Source organism: Sphaeramia orbicularis, chromosome 15, assembly GCF_902148855.1.
Source record: "Sphaeramia orbicularis chromosome 15, fSphaOr1.1, whole genome shotgun sequence".
NCBI classification, from domain to species: domain Eukaryota; kingdom Metazoa; phylum Chordata; class Actinopteri; order Kurtiformes; family Apogonidae; genus Sphaeramia; species Sphaeramia orbicularis.
Window position 1 is genome coordinate 47,932,760 of NC_043971.1, and position 19,191 is coordinate 47,951,950.

Here is a 19,191-nt window from a genome sequence, read left to right on the forward strand (position 1 = left end):
TTTTTTTTTTTAGATTTAGTTCACTGATCATGTAGATGCTCAAAGGTTATTATATCAAAACAATATCAAAACATTTTAATTTACTGAAAAAGTGACTTTTTCAGTAAATTATATCATAAGTGAACATAAACCAAGTGTCTCTACTGTCATTGATCCAACTCCATGGATTTTAATGGTGAATCAATGTTGTAGAAGATGACGGCATTTACACGTTCACTACAGAGCCTCTGAACATCCAAATGGGTCATATGTGATGACGATGAAAAGATGACAAACTGCATTTTACATCAGTTATTTACTTGTACTGATGGGAATTAGTAGATCAACAGGTATAAAACATTTTAGATCAGTAGATGCTTTTGGTTGATGGTGGATGGTTGGGTCTTTATGAGTTAAAATGGAACGAGACAAAATGGAAAATTGCTCTGTGATCAGACAAAGTTTGAAATTCTTTTGTGGAAGCAATGGACAATGAATCCTCCAGACTAAAGAGTAGAGGGACCATCCAGTTGATTATTTATACAGCTTACATCTCTGATGGTCTAGCTGTGCATCAGTGCCTAAGCTTGTATGTTTGAAGAGACACCATCACTGCTGAACATTCGATGCAGGTATTAGTGCAACATATACATATGTCCCAATTTTTTTTCAGGGAAGCTTTAAGAAAGTCAATGCAAAACTCACGACTCTATGTGTTACAATAGCATGGCTTTGTAGAGGATGAATCCAGATGCTCAGCTGGCCAGCAGTCAAGACCTTTAACCAACTAAAAACATTTTTGCACATCATAAAATTAAAATTATGATCAAGAATGAAACAACTCTAGAGACTATTGTTAAAAGACAAGGTGCTTCTACGCAGTGATAAATATGATCCTGTCCCAAAATTTTGGAGAGATGTAGCTGCCATCAAATTCAAAAATTGCCTTATTTATTTCTTTAAATTTTATATTTTCTCAGTTAAAACCTCTGATATGTTTTCTCTGTCATATTGGGAAAAATATAAGGGTCTGTGCGATTCTCAAATCACTGCATTTTATTTAGTGTTTCTTTTTTGCAGTCTACACATCCCAACATTTTTGGAACTTAGGTTATAGGCCACTTTAACCTGTAGGTTTTTTTTAACATGTCCGTCATAGGAAGAAAATCTACATTTATTTCCAAAATGATTAACACACCTTTATCATGAAGCTACTGTCAATGGGGGAAAGTTTGAGTTATGAGCCAAATGTGGTCTGGCTTTAGCCAGGTGGTAAAAAGTTGATTTCATGAATATAGTAATGGGTACTTCATTGATCGCTGCCCTTGTTCCTTCCAGACAGTCAGCCTAATGCTGACAGAAGGTCATGAGAGCCGTGGCTTTTCAGATTAAAACACTGCAGTTCATAAATAATTTCAAATAAACCAAATACAAGTTTGACTGATGGTGTGGCAGGGGGAAATTACTTCCAACTTACAGTTACGTATTTGTGGAAATAGTGTAATGCAGTTCTCATGGATCAGGTGCTATGGTGACTTATCAGAGCATTTGCTCACACTACATCTTTGAGCAATCACAAACCACTCCTTCTTGATTAAAGAGGAGACCTCATCATGAGATCCTGGTTTCACAAGACCAATATTATACACTTTCTCTTTATCCCTTGTCTTTTTTGCTCTGACATTTTCAACTCGTTCTAATCAAATCACCATGTCTGTTTGACCTCCTCCTCCTGATTAGTTCCCCATGTGATGGCAAAACTTGGACCAGCCTCAATTTTCTGACTATAGAAAATAGGCGATGAGTCCTCAGATGCTTAAAAACCCCTTTGAGTCTCAACTTAAAGCTTAACTCTTATGACAAAATTGATAAAAGACTAAATATTGGTAACACTTTACAATAAGGGTCCCTTAATTAATGTTAGTTAATGCATTATTAATAACCTGTTTAATTATATATTATCAATCATTATTATTACTTAGCATTAGGTAACATATTAGTTAATGCATTAATAAGCAGTTAATTAATGTTTACTACTCAAAGTTAATTAATAAATTATTAAGCATTAATAAAAGTTGAATAATGTAATTATTGTCATTATGTATGCACTACTCAGCATTAATAAACACACTGTTTATAAATTAGTAAGCTGTTAATAATGTCGCTGGTAATCATTTATTAATGGGGTTGAGAATTGCAACTGTTTACTACTTCATTCCCTGTGCCATTGCCAGTACCAGTTTCCGTCATTGGTACCGGTGCCATCACCGTTGTCGTTGCTGGTACTGGTGCCAAGCTGGTTGGTCATGGGAGCACAGGGAGCTTGTGTGTGGGTGAGAGGCACAGGGAGACTGGGCTTGAGCTCGGGCTCTGAAGCTCAGCGGAGCTTAACATTAGTAACCTGACCTAACCCTTAATAAATGCATTCCTCATAAGCATTACTTAACTATAGGTAACCATTAGTGAATGCTAAGGTTACCTCTGAATGTAAACACATGGTTTTGTTTATGGTGGATAGCACTTCGAAATTGTTCATCGTAATGCAAGAGATTCAGGTGAGTAATCACAGAAAGACTTACAGATTTGTGATACTTAGGTTTTGACTGAGGTTTTACAGATTTGATGAAAAATTGGTCACGAAAGTCTCCCGCACCTTTAAGTGAGGCCAAATATGCAGTTTTAGTTCATATAAACTTGTTCTGTGACTAACTTGTTATATTGCTATATAATAAAAGTGTTATATTGTGTCTAGAAAATCTCGTACACACATGGACAAAATTACTGATACCCTTTATTAAAGAAAAAACGTCCACAACGGTTACTGAAATAACCTGAAGCTGAAAAAAGTAATAAAAAAAAAAAGAGTAAAACATCCTGGATAAAAAAAAAAAATGATGGTGCCCGCAACTTAATATTTCACTGCCAAACTTTTTGAGGCAATCACTGCAATCAAGTGATTTCTTTAGCTTTCAGTGAGGGTTCCTCCTATATGTTTCAGCTACTTCCATAGATGTTTAATAGGGTTTAGATCAAGGCTCATAGAACAGTCCAATGTTTTGCACTTAGCCATTTGTGGGTGTTTTTAGTATTTATGGGTCATTATCCAGTTCGATGACCCATCACCTGTAGCCAACACTCTAGCAGCAAAACTATAGGTTGAATTCATACCAAATTTGGTTTATAGATTACCAGTGACCCAGAATAGATGTGATTACATTTTGGGAAAATTAGGTCAAAGTTCAATTTTTTAATGAATTTTTAAATTAATTTTTCTGTACACATCTCTGCATGCGTGCATGCATGTGTACCTGCTTTATAACTGGAAAAAAGGACAGGGCTAGCCTTTGCCTTTTGGAGTATTTATGTATTTTGGGTCAAGGATCAGACAGGCAAAAACAGCTTATTGACACAACCAATACTTTTGGAGTAATTAGTTGTTTCTAAAATCACAGTGAGCTTACAGGTGGGCTGAGGAGGACTCCATTCACAGCCACAAACCGGGGGGGCTGGATCTGGATCAACGAAACCAACAGGACACGAACTAACAAGGTTGGTCTGGTTCTTACTGTGGCCCGGTTCCACAGTGTCAGTCCCCAGTCAGACCTGGCCCGTTAAGGTTTCCTTCCGGACCCCCACACACACACACACACACACACACGCACGCACACACACACACACACACCTTCCCACCCCCCTGCCATCCGCAGTGACTCTTAAATAGTGTTCATGATGAAGATCGTTGTCAAAGTGGTGATGCAGAAATCTAGGAGTTATTTCAGGATGATTTTGACAGTTTACAAGATACAAATATCGAAGTTATGGGAACAAGTGTCATACAGAGCCCTGAGGCTGGGTGTTCTGAAAACAATGGTTCAGGTCAAAGAATCAAAGAAAAAGATATGAAGACTTTCATGACAGAAGTAACTTTAAGTCACATTCTTCTTTGCAAATTCAACTTTATTCCGATGACTTTGAGACTGTTAATCCACTTGGTTCCAAACGTGGTGTTCGCAAAATTGGTGCCCTGTATTTTGTCCTGTCCTGCATTGATGAACATTCATTTAGTTGCATTGTTTCATGTAGGAGATGTGAAAAAATTTGGCTTTGATCCTATTTTAAAGCCTCTGATTGATAACATAAAATTATTGGAGAGTTATGGCATTGATTTCCCCTTCTTCATCTGAAAAGGTCCATGGCACTATATGTCAGATAATGGGGGACAACTTGAGGATGCAATTTTGTTTTGTAGAGTCTTTCAGTGGAAGTTATTTATGTCATTTGTGTTTAATTGAAAAAGATGATGCTCAGAATGTGTATACTGAGAATGATCCAAAGATAATCTTAAGAGGGAAAGAGCTTTTTGAAACGCACTGCAGTGATTTGCAATCTGATCCTTAAAAGCTGCATGTGTTTGGTTTAAAAAAGAATTCAACACTGAACAGCCTACAGTTCTTTCATGTTTGCCAGAATTTTTCCTTGGAAATTATGCATGACATTCTCAAAGAGGTGGCACAGTATGAGATAAAGTTGCTGTTGGAATAGCTATCAGTTTTGCCAAACCCTGCTCTTTTGTTATGAATCTATGCTTATGATTATGGCTACTTGGAGCGCAAAAACCATCCAACAGGGGTTAACTTGGACAGTAGTGGCAATAATACAGGTAATTCCATTTAGACTCCTTGGCTAATAAGAATCATTCCTTTAATTTTTGGTGACAATGTGCCAAAAGGAAATCAGAACTGGACCTTGCTATTGCTTTTACTGTAAATAATTAACTTCATATTTGGTCCATCTGTTACACTCGGCGTGACTGTGCATCTGATGCATTTAATAATGGAACACCATGATTTGTTCAAACAGCTGTATCCAGGTAGAAACCTGATTCCCAAACATCCCTATATGTTACACTACTCAACTTGTGACAGAAAAATCAGACCATTAAAACATATGTGGAGTATGAGAGCATATTGAAAAACACCCGTAAAAACCTCAAGAACATCACTTGCCAAAAAACATCAAACATCCATTAAATACAAGTGGGAGATATCTCTTTTAAACCATATTGAGTATGGGCCCTAGAAATCATTTAATGCTGACGATGAGAAAAATTGTGAAATGATAACCTAAGGCCTGCCTGCTGTTGCAGAAGACACCTTCTCTACTAATTGGATTAATATTAGTAGGACTGAATACAGAGCAGGATTGGTCATTTGCTGTGGTTCTAAACTTGAGATGCCTGTGTTTTGTGGAATAAAAGCAATAGTTTAGGTTATTAGTGTCACCTTCTTCATAAATAACATACTTGTGCTTGAAAACTTCAGTGAACATTGTAGAGTGTAGAGTGCCTGTAGAGTGTTTGAACCAGATGAAAAAGATGTTATTAAAGCAGACTGTAATGAAATATACAAGCCCTTTGACCTAGAGGGTGCTTTGGTGGTGATGATGGGCTCTACACTGAGCCATTGTTTTCTTTGTAAACATACAAATGTTCTATGGTGCTTGGAATTTAATCTTTGTTAAAAATGATTATTTGATCATTTGTTTCAGTTTTTTGCTGTATAGGGTAAGATGACTTAACAAGGACTTTCACTGAATGTAACACAAAAGTCATAATTACACTTCAGAGTGTTTTTAGTATAAGGCACTAAATACAGATAAACAAATTAGGAAATAATACATATAGAGCACTGTAAAGTACCATAAAATAACACTGTACATGTTACAAAGTAACACTGTGTGAAAAGAGTTAACACAATCCAGCGTGATAAAGAACACTTAAAAGTCTCCTAAACAACACCATTAAAGGAGAACTGTGCAGCATTTTTCCTTCATGCCTAGGTCACAAAGATTCTTACAAATGAAGGGTTTGTATGAGTCTCCCTGGTCCTACAAAATCTGGAGTTCAAGGACATTTGTGGAGGGAGCAGTAGTTTCTTACAGCCATCTTACAAAGTTGGTATGGCTGCCGTTCAAATCATAAGAGCAACTTGTGGCTTTCATGACTAAATGATGTGATTTTCTGTCGTACAGTGACTGTAGAGTTCTCTCGTTCTACGTAACGGTGCCTTGGGACCTGCTTCATACCTATGGCCACTTCACGAATTTATTTGTCAGAAGGTGGCCGTACAGCACCCCTATGTGCAACTCACAGCACTCTCAAGTTATTGGTAGGAAGATCTTACGCTTTTTCAGAATATTTAGATCGGTATATAAACAGTGGCTTTGTACTCTTAAAAATCCTGTCTCTTGATCATCGTATTAAAGATGGTAGAAATGCCCGCAAGACTGAAACTTCTGCAACTGCAAGACAAAGAAGATTAAGATCAAGCGGTTGTGGCCGCTGTTTTGGTCCAGCAGCAGCAGAAGAAGATGCAGAGAAGACAGAGACATTGGGTGGTGCAGCCTGGGGCGCTGTACAGGGGTGGTAAACATGACAAATTCATGGGGCCGAGCATTCCCAGGGGGCCCAGTGGATATAGGTTAGAAGTTGTGAAAATTTTGCGTAAAAGACAGGCATAGAAGCCAGCAGTCGGACATCCAAAGTTAAGTTTCACTTTCACACCAGTTTCGGCACTTATGGAACACCCCCCCCCATGCGCGTGCACACTCCATGTGACCTCGTGCATTACTACGCTTCAACCTGCCCAGACACAGTTGCAGTCAGAAAACCAGACCAAACAGAGAATGGAATGATTTCTTCTTCACCCACCTAAGACATCTCCAAGAGAAAAAATGTCTCTGTTTTGAAAGTCTGATGTCACCAAAAATTTGTGATGTCACGAGCCAAAAAAGGTTGGGAACCACTGCCCTAATCCATCATGCAAGTACCTAACCCTAACTGGATTTGAACCATCAGTGTATCATCTCTCCATAAATCATGAAGAGAAGAAAATGCCTGAATTTGAAACTGCACACTTTCCTTCCACAGCTGTTGCCTCTTCAAATCAAAAGACTAAATGTACATATATATATATATATATATATATATATATATATATATATATATATATATATATTCTAATGTTGTGTCATCCCATTACAGTAAAGTTAAATCATTTTTCCAAGCTGTGTGGAGACACGGAATGGAGTAGTAGTTACATCCAAGTAACATCAGACAGAATCTGATCAATGATTTGTGACTATAGCTGTCAATCATATGTATTTAATCTCTCTGCCTGTCTGAACATGCTTGAAATTAGCTAAAAATCTGTTAACAGAATGGATTTTCTACTGCCTGAAAATACATGGAGGGGAAGTCTCATGCCTTCTCAGGCCACTAGATTTATTGACATATATTGTATCTATGAATAATTCTTTCCAAAAATAGGTCCCCTGTGTTGTCCTAGTAAGTAGCTAAAATTACTTGGTGTAAGACAACAGTGTTGGTGTGGTGGGTGTTTTCAGTTTGTTTCCATTTGCTGGGTCAGTTTCACCTCTCACTCTTATCTCAATCTGGACACTTACATTTCTAAAAAGAAAAAAAAAAGAGAGAGAGAGAGAGACCCAAAATGAAAAACTTGAGGCTTCAAAATGTCACTTCATGAACCACTGAGTGACATCCCTATGCTATGTCCACTAGGGATAGGAAGATCATCTGATATTTATCGATACGCCGACACGCGCGTGCTTGATCCGAGTGCCCCGGTAAAGAAGCTGCGAGTGAATGGAAGTTTGGTATGATATCGCGATGCATCTGTTATTGAATGTATGTATCTTTAAAATTCAATCTGTTCAGTGGAATATATTTTTATTTTTATTTAAAGGTGTTACTATTTATTTGGATAAAGATTTTCTTTTCTTCAGACCCATGTACGTGTGCCGCAGATTCACGGATGTGTCCACTGCACACACCAGTATGAGCTTCGTGGATGCACTGTGGCACGAGTGCCCAGAATGAATACTGAAATGTATGTATCTGAATCTGACAGGACTTAGAAGTGAGGTGATGACGTGTGGTTTCTTAACGTGTACTTTTTAACATATCATATTGAATAGTGGCGTACATACCGAAGATACTTCCTTAAACAGTGACATACATATCTAACAGTGCAACCCAGAATACCTTGCACAGGTGTCTCTTAAAGTGACAGAACCTTTTTTCTGTATTACCCACATTGCAAATAAATTACATTACAAATTGATTCAGTGAGGGAGCAAGAAGTTGAGAGAGAGAAACATACAGAGAAAACGACTTTGGAAACAAAGTCCTAACTTTTTCACTGACTGTATGTGAGGCACATGTTCTGAAATTGCCCAAAAGCCACTTTGTAAAAAGTCATGGTCTTACTCAATAAATAAATAATCAAGCTCATTGAATTGCACTGCATTTTTTTTTTTTTTACCAGAATGAATTTGTTGAATCAGAATGTGCTTAATCGCTCTGTATCGTGATTTGGGTGTGAATTGTATCGTATCGCGAGGTGCCACACATGTATCTTTAATACAGAGGATCAGAGATGCTGTAGTGAGATGCGTATTATATCGGCCTTACAACTAAGATTCCCAACCCTAATGTCCACCTCTTTTATATAACCTATAAAAAAGCAATTTAAGAAAAGCACAACCAACATGCATTGCCACTTTACCCAGTGCTATCCTGCTGAAAAGACACATATAAACTGGAGTAAACTGGGTGATTTTATGGAAACATGGCAGAATAATTTTAGAAAGCATATAATCAGTCTGTATTGAAAGAGATGTTAAACAAGATATAATGCAAGTCATTTGTTTTTTGTTTTATTATGAAGATTTTAAATAGCAAATGAGCATTTTATGAGAATGAATTACCTTATTTTTTTCTGAAGACCACACAAAACTAAAAAGCTGAAATGATGACCATGAAGTACCACAGACTAAAAGTGTGCCAACTGTAGAAATGATTTACTATGATTGATATCACCTCTGGTCACTGTGTGTATTTGTGTTTGTCTTACCATTGCAGGAGAGTTGACCACTGCCAAATTATAGCCATAAAGCATGGAGCTCCCAAAAGAGGTAAGGAATGCCACTGCCAACAGAGAGCCAGTCAGGTGCTGCACAATAAACACACACACAAAAAGTGAAAGGTATGCTAGGTTACTAAGGATAGTATTAAAAGTACAATATTCCTCCCTAAAGTAGACCTAAGGTTACCAACAGAAAATGAATGGGTGGATAAACTAACGTGATGTGAAAATCTGTAACACTTCAGGTGTGGAATGGTTTTCATTCCATTCCTTATCTTGGAATCACTAACAATTGTTTATTGTTTATTTATTTTTGTACTTTTATTTCTTTTCCTGAGCTGAAGGACGCGTTAACATCCCCTATGGAATAATAAAGTTATTCTAAATCTGAAAAAAGACTCCTGCATTACCTCGTGAATCAGGCTGTAAGAAATCAACCCTGAAAATAGGAGATTTTGGTCACTTGTTCTCAGAGAGGTTGTGAGTTAAACATGTGATTTACAGCTTTAATTACAGATTGCAGTTAAAATTTAGACAGACAGACAGATAGATAGATAGATAGATAGATAGATAGATAGATAGATAGATAGATAGATAGATAGATAGATAGATAGATAGATAGATAGATAGATAGATAGATAGATAGATAGATAGATAGATAGATAGATAGATAGGTTACAATCACCTGATTTTCAAGTAATTAATAATATTGAGTAATTTAGCTGAAAATATTGGTGTAGATACTTGAGCTTTGCCTGTATTTATTGTTGATCATTGCATTCAATGAATTGCAGCTCTGATAAGTAGTAGAAATACTCTGCAAATACAAATTCAGGTCATATTTTGACACATGACCTACACTAAATTAGTCACAATATTACCCATCTACTCTCCCCCAAGTAAGGCAGTACAAGATTAGAAGTTGGTAGTAAATGCTATTAGTCACAGGGATAATATGTCTGAAACAATAGGGGATCAGTCAGCTGATGCCTTGGACCCAGATCTGACCTGCTTCCCTCTAGTTGTTAACTTACCGATGTGATTCTACCGGACGATGGAATTAAAACCTCCTCAGCCATTGAAGAAGTCTGTCATCAGTTCCCAAACAGCAAGAAATACAGTAGTGTAGTTTGTGTCTACAGTGCCGAGGGTTTCATGGCTGCGGTAGCAGGCGTGGTTAGACAGGGCTCGTCCATGTGCAGTGAGACAGGTCTGTCCTGGACTCCACCACCACCAGCAGCAGAGGGAAGGCCTCGATAACAACACACACAATGTCATCACATGACGGAGAGCAGCGTGATGGACTGAGAAAAACGTCTGCTGGAAGCAATTACGTCTAAGTCAATTTACAAGGAAAGACAGAGAGAAGATACGAAATACGTGTGTGTGTGCACGCGTGTGTGTGTGTGTGTGAGGGTGTGTGTGTGCGTGTGTTTGTGTGTGTGTGTCCTCCTGAGACTCAGTAAGTAAAAGTTTTGCCTTTTTTACATTAAATAATTGCCCCGATAGGAAACAGCATGCTGCTGCAGTTTTTTTAGGCACATTTTTTATGGCATGTCATTTGCAGTGGACACTTTTTTTTTTTAAATACAGCTGTGAAACTCTTGTCCCCTACAGAGAATAAAAGTGCAGTGCTGTGTCTCAGGAGGAGATATGTAACAATCACTTTGTCCTTTAAACTTTTAAGCTTCCACACACTTTCACTCTACATTTTTTAAGTTGGCTTTTTTAAGTTGACTATATACAGTATATACATACATACCACCCATCTAACAAAGAAGGCAGAAACCTATAGCTGAATTGATATAATAATTACAGAGTTATTTTAACAATAATATTTTACATTGTTGAATAGTAGAATTCACACTTGCACATTCCTTCTCTCTAATAACTGCCGGGCATAGTTTGATGAGCTGAGAGAAAATTGATGCCAAAGGGCAGGATTTTGTAAGTGAACAAACCCAGCCTTTCATTCAGCAGCAATGGAGCCAAAGTCATGAGATTAAGAAATGTGTAATTCGAGGCAGGTGATTGTTACCCAGTGATCAGACACTGAACACACTGCTCTGCCTCTTTCAACTGCAAACAAATTGTTATCACATGATTATTGTGTGAATACCAGTGCAGTGTTTGACTGTATGACTCACTGTTTAAATATGTATTTGACAACTAATAATAAATATCACCTGTTTGTCACCTGGAATTGTTGCCTTCTCCTCTCTGCTCAAGGAATGATGCAGAGACATTCCATGTAGAATAGAATTCGATTTACTAAAGAGTTAGATTTATAATTAACTTGCCACATAATATTTAAAAAAAAAAAACAGTTCAGTTTTGATTATGAAAATCAGCATGAAAATAAGCTCTCAAGACACACTGAGATTTCAGGTACTACAAACTCATGAACTGAATAAAAATAGGACCAATGGCCCTGTAGCTTAGCGGCCAAATTAAAAGCTTTGGGAAATGTATCCAGATGCCATTTCTTATCACCCAGCTATGTGTATTTATTATATTCCAGAAATAGCCCATGTTTTGGTCATATTCCAATCAGATCTGTAAAAAATTCAAATTCCAACTTGATATCATTGATACTTACTGATTTATTGCATCAATCCACTTCCTATCTGTTATAATGGGAAAATTTTTCAAAGTTGCACCAAATCCAGAATGAGATCCGGATCCAAATAATTTCACTGACTTTTGTTGACATCATCATAAAGAAGCTGTATATCAAGTTTGAAGTCAATGGAAATTGTAGTTTCGGAGAAGAAGACGATTGAAAGTTTAGTAATGGACAACAGACGACGACAGACGCCAGCGCCAGACGCCGCATGATGACAATAGCTTACGGCCTGTCAGCCGGTAAGCTAAAAACACAATGCAATAATATGAGAATCTCATAAATGCATATTTTATTCACAATAGAACACAGGAAACATCAAATGTTCAAAATGTTGAGTTTGATAATAATAATTGTAATAATAATAATAAATTTAATTTATAATGCACTTTTCATTCAGTGACTCTCAGAGTGCTACAGTAGAAGAGGACAGACCCCAAAAACATAAACATCAATAATTATAATCCTTTTTAAATAGGTACGTTTTCAGTCTAGCTCTGAAATAGTCCAGGCTCTGCATTTCTCTCAGTTCCACTGGGAGGCTGCTCCAAAGTCAAGGTGCAGCAGAACAGAAGGCTCTGTCATGAACACATCAAGCACCTGTGTAAAACCTCATTCCATCACCTCCGAAATATAGCCAAACTCTGTCCTCTCAGTTCAGTTCGGTTTCAGTGTATTGTCATTGCCATAAAGACAACAAGATGTTGCTGAACTACCCAACAGCTGGCAACACACCCCAGTGCCCAGCCAGTGCAAAAGCTTATCCATAAAGTGCACAATGTGAATTCCAACACATTTACAGCACGATCGTCACATATTTACTGTACATTCAAACTTCATACAACAGTGCAAGTCCAGTGTGTGTGTGTGTGTGTGTGTGTGTGTGTAGTCCTAATTGTAACCATCAAATGTTTATTTTTTGAGACTGATTATTTTAACACTGTAAACAAAAATAAATGATATTTTCCATACAATAGATGCTAAGTGGAATTTAATCATTGTTATTTTTGTAGTCTGAGATGGGTTAAATTTTAGCACTAACATGAGTTTTGATGCATTTTTCTTTTTCTTCCAGAGTCAGCTAAAATAGAAAAACTACCACTTGGTATCTTAAGGACTAAAATGTTCATGTCAAAAGGATGCTATTAAATGTTATATATTAACATTATTTTCCATTTCAACTGAGCTAAATCTTTTAATGAGCTTTAATACTGATCATAGTTATCAAATATTCATTAATTGTTTGGAATTCTAATACTTTAAATTCCATTTTAAATTATTATGACCCTGTTTTAAACAACTAAGAGCCTGAGAAAAGGAAATATTTTCCATAATGCAGAAGTTCACTGAAGACTCTGAATTAGACCGAAAGCCATAGAGGTTAAAGAATGTGCTGTTCTTACACTAATGTGCTTAACTGTGGGAACACTGTTGTTCTCTCTTTCTGTCTATAGAGAGCGCCAAAGGTCTGTAAAAAGGAGTGGACTGAGCTGGAGGATCACGCGTTCCTCTTGCTCTCACTGCCCTGATGTCTGCCATTTTCCACCTTGGGGTAGAATTTCCCATGTTAACAAAAACTATTGATGTTTTGGCTTTTTTTGGGTTTTTTGGTCATTATAACATTGATAGGTAGTTTACACACTTATTTATGTATATTTCTTTTACTCCACACTTATATATGTTTATTTCTAAATATTTTTTTACTTATATTGATAATGTTTGTCTCGAACATATTGCACAAATTGCCATTCTAACTGTGTTTAATAGAGTGTTTTAATATACGCATGTGTATGTGTATATATATTTAGAGCCGTGTGTGTGTGTATTCAAAAATAAATAGTGCACATAGTAAAATCTGTGATAAGTTAAAATGTAATAATAATGCCCCTTTCTCATCCTTTGCCCCTCCTGCTCACTGATACCCTGCCTACCCAGAGATTAATTTTGAGTCTTAACTTCAATCTTTTCAAAAACTTTTCAGAAATTTGTATTTTTAAGGCAAAATTGAAAGAAAGGCACATGCAAAAAATTTCTGCCCAATTTGAAAAGAATCGAGAGAATAGTGTCAGAGAAATTGGTTGGACCAATTTTCTGAGTTCAAATTTTGAAAAATTTGAGCACCTTGGAAATGTAAACAGGGGCTTGCCCATTTAACCCTTTATAGGGCACTCATATATACTCTGAAATACTCTGAAAACCAGAATTTCAACCCTAGTGTGTTATTGGAGAACATAAGACTTTATTACTTTTATGGAATTTGTAAAAAATAAAAAATAAAAATTATTGTCATGTAGAAAATCAAGGTCAATGAAGCTACTATATTTGGTTCCTTGCCCATAAGTGCAAAAAAAGTATATATTCAAGAAAAACACATGTACTGTGAAAGAAACATGTATTTTAGAACATCAGAACATCATGTATAGAACATTACAACAACATACCTGTTGATACAGACACCTATTAATCAGTGGCGGCTGCTCGTCTTTCAGACAGGGGAAGCTCATTGTCGGCTTACATAAAAAAAAATAAATAAATAAAAAAAAAGTCAAGTTATTTAAACATACATTCGGCCCTCCGGTCCTTTTTAAGAAAATGCTCAGTAACCTTATCGTACCAAGTAGGCGTCTTTTCCAGGGACTGGACCAGTGTCCTCTCTGCTTAGATTGCCTTGGCCCATTGTGTTGTGGGTGTAAGACTTCAGCCTTTTTAAACTAGAGATGCTCCTTTCACTCCGACAGCATGATTGATTTAACTATCTACAAAATGATATTAAACTCGAACAAGAAATGATTAAATTATGTAACTGAAACAAGAAAACAGTGAAATTATGTTAAATTGAAACAAGGAAGTACAATGAGTGTGTTTTATTTACAGTGCAAGAAATGAACGAGTAGTTTCGTAGTGGTTTCTCTGATTTCTCAGCAGAATGTGTGACGGTATTAAACTGAACTGTGTCAGTGAAGGAGTAGATCTGAAAACAGCTGTCAATCAAACGGGATTCAGCCTTTCGACTGATCCTCCAATCAGCACGTGGGATTCTGGCGTCCAGCCCGGCCGAGCTCCACCCACAGCTCCATTCACCCCCAGAGACGCCCGGCGTCCGGGGGCGGGACAACATCGTGGCATTTATCCAATTACCGTCCAGTTTTGAGGTAATGAAAAAAACTGTTCCACTCAGTCCCATTGAAGCCCAGAGACGGCTGCAGTCTACGGACAAATGCACTGAGCAGAGATCGAATGAGAAAACAGAGACACGGGAATGGAGGAGAAGTGAACAACATCGCGTCCGTTGATTTGTGATAAAGCTGATTTGAACGAACTCATCTTTAAGATGAACGTGTTCTAACACATTTATAGTCAATAAAATGTCAACACAACCGAACATATTTAACCATTTAATTTTCGTAATTTTAGGGGAAGCCGGGCTTCCCTTGCAGTCTGTGAGAAATTGCCACTGCTATCAATACATTTTCACTTTGAGCATCATTATTTACATTAGTACTTTTACTTCATGATATCAAACAAAGCAGTAACACTCACTGTTCATGCAGAGGTGGACCTTACAAACTCTGTATACCACATTTGACCTGAGATTGTTGCCTTATTGTCCTCACTCTAACTGTTGCTGTCACTGTCGTGTAATGTGTGCGGGAATAACCAAAAATAGTCACTTGCCTGATAAAGGGTTACAGCTCTACACTACAATTTTAAATAAAACTCCAATTTTAAAATGAATCCTAAGATGAACTGGGAGTCAATGTAGTAAAACTAGTGTGATATGTGCTCCTTTACTGGTGTGAGTTAAAAGTCTTGCAGCATTATTCTGAAGAGCCTGAAGGTGATGAAGATCTCTCTAGCTTAGACAAATAAAAAGGCTGTTACAGTAGTCTAGGCAGGAAGAAATAAGAGCATAAATCTCAAGCTCTACCTTTGACACCAAGGTTCTGAGCTCAGCTGAAAAAGTATACTGACAGTGAATAGAAACTTTGAGGTAGAAATGTATGCATATTTCTACTTGAAGGGGGGTTGTAATTATTCATTGTGGATTTATTGATGACTTGGTGCTCGGGTAGTTGAGATAATGATGAGTTGTCATGTTGTCACGGTTCATTGCACATGGGTTGGTCTCTTTGCAAAAGTGGACCAAATACACATTGAGCAATACTCAGTAGGTGTCTGCACAATTTGAGGATTGGTTTTGAAGGCCTATATAAAGGCCCAAAAAAGGCCACCATTGTTAGTCCAGTGAACGGCATCATGCCCCGTCTATCACGTGAACAAAATCTCCGGGCACTGGGTATGGTGGAGGCCGGTTTGAGCTCCAGTGATATAGCCAGGCATATGGGCTGTTCCCAACCCACAATCAGAAACCTGGTTGAACACCACAACACCACAGGCTCTGTTGACGATAGACTGCGTCCAGGGTGAGAGAGAGTGACAACTCCCGACCAGAGAGTGACAACTCCCGACCAGGACCACTACTGTTGTGACTGTGACTGTTGTGTTTGGCCAGTGCCATTTTCTTTTGTTAAGTTTTTTGTTTTGAAATTATTTTTTAAACTTTAGATTTTTGTTTCTGTATGCCAATATCCTAAACAAATGATTCATTGGAAAAAATTCAAGTTTAGGGTTTCAAAATAAAAATTATGTCGAAAAATATGGTCTCAAAGTTTTCATTGACTGTGAGTGTAGTTCTCAACCAATTTTTTTGTGTGATGCTCAAGTGACATTGCTGAGTCAAAAACAACATCTAGATTTCAAAGATTCGACTGGAGGATGTGATGTCTAACAAGAGGGATCCGATTTTCTGGGGCAGTAATCAAAGTCTCAGTCTTGTCTGAGTTAAGTTGAAGAAAATTATCACTTAAACACTGTTTGATGCAAGTCAGACAGTCAGACAGCTGATAAATGAGGACAGCTTATATAACTTTGAGTCCTAGAAGGAGCAGTACAACTGGATATCATCTGCATGTAGATGAAAGGAAACATTCTGAAACTGGCTAAATATCTGAGGAATAAAGTACAATAAAAATAGAATCTGCTCTACAACTGTAGATGGCGTAACCTGAAAGTATGAGTTATTGAAAAGTGGTGGCAGGACAGAATGAAATGGAGATGAGTAGGATGATTCTGGTATTAAGAAAGAGGAAGAGAACCGAACAGAGGAGCAAGTGTTGGAAACTGAAAAAGGATGAGTGTTGGGAGAAGTTTAGAGAGAAACTGAGACGCGCTCTGGGTGGAACTGCTGATACAAGACTGGGAACATATAGCAAAAGTAATAATAAGTAAAGTAAGTAATAAGTAAAGTGAGTAATAGGTAAATAATATTTAATTCTAATTCTACATTTATATAAATATTTATTTAACCTCCTGGGACACAGGAAATGTCAGCTAAGTACAAGCTTTTTTGTTTTTTATTAGCTTACCGGCCAACAGGCTGAAAGCTATTGCCGTCATGTGGCGTCCGGCGGCAATGTCTGTCGTCGCCTGTCGTCTGTCGTCCGTCATCCGTTACAAAACTTTCAATCGTCTTCTTCTCCGAAACTACAATTCCGATTGACTTCAAACTTGGTATACAGCTTCTTTATGATGATATCACCAAAAGTTAGTGAAATTATTTGGATCCGGATCTGATTCTGGATTTGGTGCGACTTTGAAAAATTTCCCCATTATAAGAGATAGGAAGTGGATCGATACAATAGCTCAGTAAATAGAAATGATATCAAGTTGAAATTTCTACAGTACAGCCCTGATGGGGAGATGACCAGAACATAGTGGCCACATGCTGATCAGGATCTTCTTCTGGATCTGGGAACTTACGGAAAATTTCACATGGGCTCTTATGGGGAAAAAATTTAAATCGTGTTTTTCTTCGAAACTGCAGTTCTGATTGACTTCAAACTTGGTAAACAGCTTCTTTATGATGATGTCAACACAAGGTATTGAAATTATTTCAATCCAGATGTAATTCTGGATTTGGTGTGACTTTGAAAAATTTTCCCATTATAACAGATAGGAAGTGGATTGATACAATGAATCAGTATCAATGATATCAAGTTGGAATTTGAATTTTTTACAGATCTGATTGGAATATGACCAAAACATGGGCTATTTCTGGAATATAATAAATACACATAAGTGGGTAATAATAAATGGCATCTGGATACATTTCCCAAAGCTTTTAATTTGGCCATTAAGCTACAGGGCCATTGGTCCTATTTTTAAATAAGTGCCTATACTGGAAACATCATGATGCAACAGTTTTTTCAGATGCAGTTTTTAACATTTTTATGGAATGTCCTTTGTGGTGGACAGTTTTCTTTTCTTTTTTTTCTTTTTTTTTGTATAAAGTTGTGAAACTCTTGTCCACAAATGTGGACAGAAAACCCATAGCTGGATCTTAGGAGAATAAATATCAAATTTCTTACTTTCCTCTATATTTCATTTTTCACTGGTTTGTGGTTTTTTTTCTCTACTTGTCTTTTTCTCTACACTTATGCACACAATGTAGAAAAGTGAGCATACAGAAATTTCCTGCCTTTTTGTCCTTGTCTCTTCTGAGCTACCCTCCATGTTGTTTGTATTGATCTTCACATCATGGGCGTCACAATAAGCGTCCGTGTGAAACACAACAGTGGAACCAAAGTTTAGCGGCAATGAAATTAAGGAAACAAAGCTTTGAATCACGAAAACTGTGATCAAATAATTTTTTAATCCATTAGAGCTGATTAATTGATTAATTGTTTCAGCTCTAGATTTAATACTGAGTCCCGGTTACACTTATCAATAATCACATTCTCACAATCATTTCATGAGAAGAGGTCAAATATTTTATTCCGCTTTTGTGGCCAATAGTGTAGTAACCATAATGACCTCGTGTTGGCGCTGTGTTCCATCCATACCACTTTCACCAAATATCCACCAAAGCATCTCATCCTATGCACTATCTACACCTGCACTTCCCTCCCCCAGAAGGTTACCATGCAATCACTGGGGAGAGGATAGATGAATTACCAAGGGCCATAAAGGCCATGAGGCCCATGCAGCAGCCAAGCAAGAAATGGATGGGTCTCATTTGTTGTGATTATTATGGTAACAGCCATAACAGTCAGGACACAGACACACATGCTGCTGCTGTCACTGCCATCAGACATTCCATTATTTATGCTCAGTCTTTCTATATACTTTTCCTAACCTAGTTAAAAAGCCATCCTTTAAATATTACCCAAGCTGCATTCATAAATATTTTATTTGCTACCAGTGTAGATGTGTGTTTTTTCAGAGAACTGTGTTATCAGCTGAACATGAACACGAACAACATGCTACTATTTGCAATTTATTGTTGTCTTAATAGATTAGAGATATGATGCGACTCAAACAGGAAATTCAACTTTATCTGCATATTTAAAGCATATGGAAATCATGAGAAATTCAGCAGTTATTAAATATGTTTTTAACCATTGTTATTTTCAGCTGTGGATGGCAGTCATCCAGACATTCAGTGACACTATTAGAAACTTTGACAGACTTTTGCATTTACACATCCTAGGTCAATTATTATTATTGTAGTGATAGGCTTTTTAATGAATTTGTCAATACACATGAATCACTAGAGATCACTAGAAACCATGGTAAGAATTTGTG

The 19,191-nt window shown here is 37.2% G+C and overlaps 1 protein-coding gene across 1 annotated transcript in view; it reads right to left on the reverse strand.

Moving 5' to 3' along the window:
* Positions 1 to 10,146, reverse strand: part of slc2a15a (solute carrier family 2 member 15a) — a 67,396-nt gene extending 57,250 nt beyond the window's left edge. The window contains exons 1-2 of the mRNA XM_030156494.1: positions 9,959 to 10,146; positions 8,913 to 9,011 (exon numbers count right to left, since the gene is read on the reverse strand). Of these exons, the coding sequence (XP_030012354.1) occupies positions 8,913 to 9,011; positions 9,959 to 10,003 (144 nt within the window). The 5' untranslated portion in view covers positions 10,004 to 10,146. The remainder of the gene's footprint in view (positions 1 to 8,912; positions 9,012 to 9,958) is intronic.
* Positions 10,147 to 19,191: the final 9,045 nt, after the last annotated feature.